Genomic DNA, 5,328 nt, shown 5'->3' with positions numbered 1-5,328 from the left:
ATCTGTATGTCTTCTTTGGAGAAATGTCTATTTAGTTCTTTGGCCCATTTTTTGATTGGGTCATTTATTTTTCTGGAGTTGAGCTGTAGGAGTTGCTTGTGTATTTTTGAGATTAGTTGTTTGTCAGTTGCTTCATTTGCTATTATTTTCTCCCATTCTGAAGGCTGTCTTTTCACCTTGCTAATAGTTTCCTTTGTTGTGCAGAAGCTTTTAAGTTTAATTAGGTCCCATTTGTTTATTTTTGCTTTTATTTCCAATATTCTGGGAGGTGGGTCATAGAGGATCCTGCTGTGATGTATGTCAGAGAGTGTTTTGCCTATGTTCTCCTCTAGGAGTTTTATAGTTTCTGGTCTTACATTTAGATCTTTAATCCATTTTAAATTCAGGTCTGCCTGAGGACAGATCAAGTTCCTAACCACAGTGTTTTTACTGCTTCTTAGGAGAAAATTTTGCCATCCTATAGGAGGGGGCTCACAGTCCAAAGCTTATCTATAGGTGAATTTGCCCACTTCCTAGGGAAATGGGAGCAGGAAACAGGAAGGGAAGCCAGCATTTTTGATCCATTCCATCAAACAGGTGCACATGTGGATCCTGGTGACCAGGAGAATCAGCATGTGTACGAACTGGCTGAGACCCACTGGACCTTGTACAGCACTAGGAGCGTGATGGGAATTGCTCCTTCCTCAAGCCAGGATGCACGAACAGAACACACTTAGTGACAGGGAAACTACAAAGCTAACCTCTCAGGCAACTGACAGGGACTATTACTTTCCTTGGTCTTCTTGGCTTTGGCTGGGGGGTTTTAAGTAGTTTCCTCTGAATATTCATGGCCACCAAGTAGTCAGCCCACTGGGGTTTCGCATAGACACTGTATGGCCATAAAGATGGACACTGAGAATTACAAAAGAAAACATCAAGTCTATTGCATCCCAGTTGCTTGACAGAGCCAAAAATATATATTTCCTGGAAAGCCTACCTTTACTCCAAGATTTAGGGGATTCCCAACGACAAATTTATAATATCAAATTACATAATGCATAAGAAGCCACTCAGTAAGAGGCAGCAGAAACCACCAAAAAACTGAGGTTGTCATGAATAGATAAAAATTCCAAGTAGAAGTTTAATTTTCTTCAGTGCTCAGTCGTGTCCAACTCTTTGCAACCCCATGGACTGTAGCCAGCCAGACTCCTCTGTCCAACCAGGCAAGAATACTGGAGTAGGTTGCCATTTCCTACTCCAGAGGATCTTCCTGACCCAGGCATTGAACCTGCCTCTCTTGTGTCTCCTGCGTTGGCAGGCGGATTCTTTACCACTGTGCCACCTAACCTTAGAGAAATAAAATACATGTGGAGCAAGGTTCTTTAAAAATGACTACTCATCAGATTTCCCTTGTGGTCCAGTGGTTAAGAATCTGGCTGCCAAGACGGAGGACATATGTTCAGTCCTTGGTCTGGGAAGATCCCACGTGCAGTGGAGCAATTAAGCCCATGCTCCACAACGTGCTCTAGGGCTCATGGGCCAGAACTACTGAGCCCACGTGCTGCAACTACCAAAGCCTGCGTGCCTTAGAGCCTGGGCTTCATAACAAGAGAAGCCACCGCAAGGAGAAGCTCTCGCGCTGCAGCTAGTGAAAGCCCACATGCAGCAATGAAGACCCAGTGCAGCCAAAAATAAGTGGTTAATTTAAAAAAAATGATGGCTCACATATGAGAAAGACCCAAGTAGATTTCCTAGACATGAAAATAAAGTTTAAAAAGTCGATTGGAAGGTGAAACAGGTTATTGGAGCTAAGGTGTGAATCAGTAAATGGGACAGTGAATCTAAAGGAATGACCCCCTAACACAGTAGACAGAAGCAAAATGAGGGGAAATGTGAATGAATGGCTAGAGTCTAGATGACACTGAAAGAAAGCTGAACACGGGCTAGATCTATCCTTCGGGACTGAAGTTCTGGACCTGCTGAAGATGTTCCTTGGTCACCACCTTTCAGAACCACACTTGTGTTAAAATGGAGTGATGGTTCCAGAATAAAGTACAAGCCTACCCAGAAACAGGCTCATGGCTTTTCAACTAGGGAACAGACAAATTCCCACAAAACTGTAGACTGAGGGGAAGGTGTGAGTGTAATAAGAGTATGTATCGTAAAACTGGGACTTGCTCTTGCAATTGAATTGTGCCTCTTTCCAGCTGTGCTAGAATTTGGTCTTGATTATACATTTTCCACTTCATAACAGAATACTCCATGCATCAACTTTACAGTTCTGCAGGTCTGCTGATGTCCAGTTCTGAATGCCATGATAAACCTTTAGTAAAGAGCCAAGAGCAGTTTTTCAAAGGGAGAATAGTTATTGGCAGGTAGAAGGGAGTAAAGCATGACACAGAGCTCTGTGCATCTGCCTCGTGATTCTCACTGGGGAATGTCAGGAGCTCTACAGAGCACTGATATCTGCCACAGGCACTTCAAGAATAACTGAGCCTGCTTGGTTTACGACGCTGGTGGCCGAGAAGCTTCCATCATAGCCTCGTTCTGCTACCGAGCTCTGCCTTGCACTGGCCCAGCCTGACGGATTGTATAGTAAATGGGCCAGAGTAGCATACCCAAGAGTAGTATATGTTAACTCCAAAACCAGAGAGTCCCACGAAGCGTTGTGCCTCTTTCTCCATGTCTGGAAACAGCTCGCCTCTTACTTTGGAGGACATTCCAGCATATCTCACACCTCTGGACTACTCAGAAGCTCACCAAGGGGGCAGATCCCTGAATTTTTGCAGATTGACATTGGTCTGCCATCCATATATCATACCAAGGCATCTAGAGGGCTTTATAATTCCCATTTGCCAAGAACATTCAGCAAAATGTCATCAGTGTAATGGACCAGTATGATATAAATATGACTAAGTGCATTCTGAACTATATTAATAGAGAACAGGCTAAATATAGCTCAGAGATAAAATACTTAAAGAGTATTTCTGACTCTGCCACTTGAAGGCAAACTGTATCCGATTGTCTTTATTATTTCTAAACACTCCCTGGGAGAAATTTTATCCTCGGCCTCCAGTAGTCAACTTACTGTCTGTGGATGAAGTCCTCCAGCTGGTCACCCAGTTCCCTCCTCATCCCAGCCGACCACTCACACCGACCCCCACCCACCAGCACACAGGCAGCTGCCTCTGTGGTTTCCCCCTCCAGCCTGCCTCCCAGGGTTCTAAGGCTCACCTGGCCGGGAGCTGGGTGGGAAGGAGAGGGGTTCTTGCTGAGACCCTTGATCTGTGCCCAGCACTGTGTCTCCAGCACTGCAGAAATAAGAGCTACTGTCTTCGGAGCTCGCGTTGCTCACAGTCAGAGTTGAGAACTCCAGTTTCTGGTGGTTAATGGGAAACTTGTTGTCAGTAAACCCAGTCTCGTAAGTAGCCTTGGAGCCCTGATTGGCAGTAGCCATCAGCACCAAGCTCTGTCCTGGAAGCTGACGGTACCAGTACATCCAGGTGAGCTGGCTATCAACCTGACGACACTCGATCATCACAGAGGTCCCGCGTTGACGGATGGCCCTGCTTGGCTCTTGAGAGAGGAGAGCACTGAACACAGAACCTAGATCCAGAGACACAGAAACACCCTTGAGAGCTGACAAGCTTGTCCCCAGGCAGGAGGGTCTCCTACTATTTGCTCCAGTATCACCTTGCTCCCAATCAGCCCTGGAGCACTGTCTCCACTCTGGATTTGTTCTTCCAGCTGTTACTGTGTTAGGATTCCCTAAACGAATATCTCTCCCATCCGCTGACTGGGGGCCTCAGACCCTCTACTCCTCAGCATGCATATTCACCCCAAATTTCCCCCGGAATAAGGCCATACCCAGTCCCAGGAGAAGTAGCAGAAGAGTCAACATCTTTAGGTGACAGCCTTGCCTCGCCGCAGAGAAAAGGCACTAACACATCAAATTCAAGTTCTTCTTCCTTCACCACCATGTGGTTCTTCCCTACTGACTCTGTTCCTGGCCTGTCGCAGGAAGCCTAGTTTCTGCAGAACATGGAGACAGTTCTTCTGCCCCCTAGTGGAGCTGTGTGGCTCTTCACTTGGGCTGGATCTTTATTCACTAGGCTCCCAGCCTGCAACCTTGGTCTCATCACCACCCTCTGCCACTCCCCATGCATCATTGTTGAGCACCACTCATGTTCTACTCCTCGGTATAAAGCAAGAATGGGATGCAGTATTGACCTCAGATAACTAAAGGTAAGATTTTAGAATACTAGGGTAACATAACTCAGGATTGCAACCGTTGGCTGAGTATTTCCGTTATTCCAAACTGAGCTGATTGTTCTTTCCCTGATACCTACTCCGGTAAACTGACTTCTATTCCTGAATTCATTCCTCTTAATAAACGGAGATCCAACCAGTCCATTCTAAAGGAGATCAGCCCTGGGTGTTCTTTGGAAGGAATGATGCTAAAGCTGAAACTCCAGTACTTTGGCCACCTCATGCAAAGAGTTGACTCATTGGGAAAGACTCTGATGCTGGGAGGGATTGGGAGCAGAAGGAGAAGGGGATGACAGAGGATGAGATGGTTGCATGGCATCACCAACTCGATGGACGTGAGTCTGAGTGAACTCTGGGAGTTGGTGCTGGACAGGGAGGCCTGGCATGCAGCAATTCATGGGGTCACAAAGAGTCGGACACGATGAGTGACTAAACTGAAATGATACAATTTCCACTTCATAACAGAATACTCTGTGCATCTTCAACTTTACAGTTTTTCAGGTCTGCTGATGTCCAGTTCTGAATGCCACGATAAGCCTTTAGTAAAGAGTAAAGAGCAGTTTTTCAAAGGGAGAATAGTTATCGGCAGGTAGAAGGGAGTAAGCATGACACGGAGCTCTGTGCATCTGCTTCGTGATTCTCACTGGGTAATGTCAGGAGCTCTACAGAGCATTGATATCTGCCACAGGCACTTCAAGAACAACTGAGCCTGCTTGGTTTATGACCCTGGTGGCTGAGAAGCTTCCATCATAGCCTCGTTCTGCTACTGAGCTCTGCCTTGCACTGGCCCAGCCTGACAGATTGTATAGTAAATGGGCCAGAGTAGCATACCCAAGAGTAGTATATGTTAACTCCAAAATCCAGAGGGTCCCACGAAGCATTGTGCTTCTTTCTCCATGTCTGGAAACAGCTCAACTCTCATTCTGAAGGACATTCCAGCATATCTCACACCTCTGGAATACTCAGAAGCTCACCAAGGGGGCAGATCCCTAAATTTTTGCAGATTGACATTGGTCTGCCATCCATATATCATACCAAGGCATCTAGAGGGCTTTATAATTCCCATTCGCCAAGAACAAT

General features: G+C 46.1%; 1 protein-coding gene and 1 pseudogene across 1 annotated transcript in view; both read right to left on the bottom strand.

The window, feature by feature from the left end:
- The window catches only part of LOC104999498, an 8,570-nt pseudogene extending 4,283 nt beyond the window's left edge, over positions 1-4,287 (bottom strand).
- A 448-nt stretch (positions 4,288-4,735) lies between these two features.
- Positions 4,736-5,328, bottom strand: part of LOC104999497 — a 6,005-nt gene continuing 5,412 nt past the window's right edge. Inside the window, exon 4 of the mRNA XM_010855036.1 lies at positions 4,736-4,785. Within this exon, the coding sequence (XP_010853338.1) occupies positions 4,736-4,785 (50 nt within the window). The remainder of the gene's footprint in view (positions 4,786-5,328) is intronic.

This window comes from Bison bison, unplaced genomic scaffold, assembly GCF_000754665.1.
Source record: "Bison bison bison isolate TAMUID 2011002044 unplaced genomic scaffold, Bison_UMD1.0 scf7180017864352, whole genome shotgun sequence".
NCBI lineage: Eukaryota > Metazoa > Chordata > Mammalia > Artiodactyla > Bovidae > Bison > Bison bison.
This window is presented reverse-complemented; position numbering and strand designations above follow the sequence as displayed.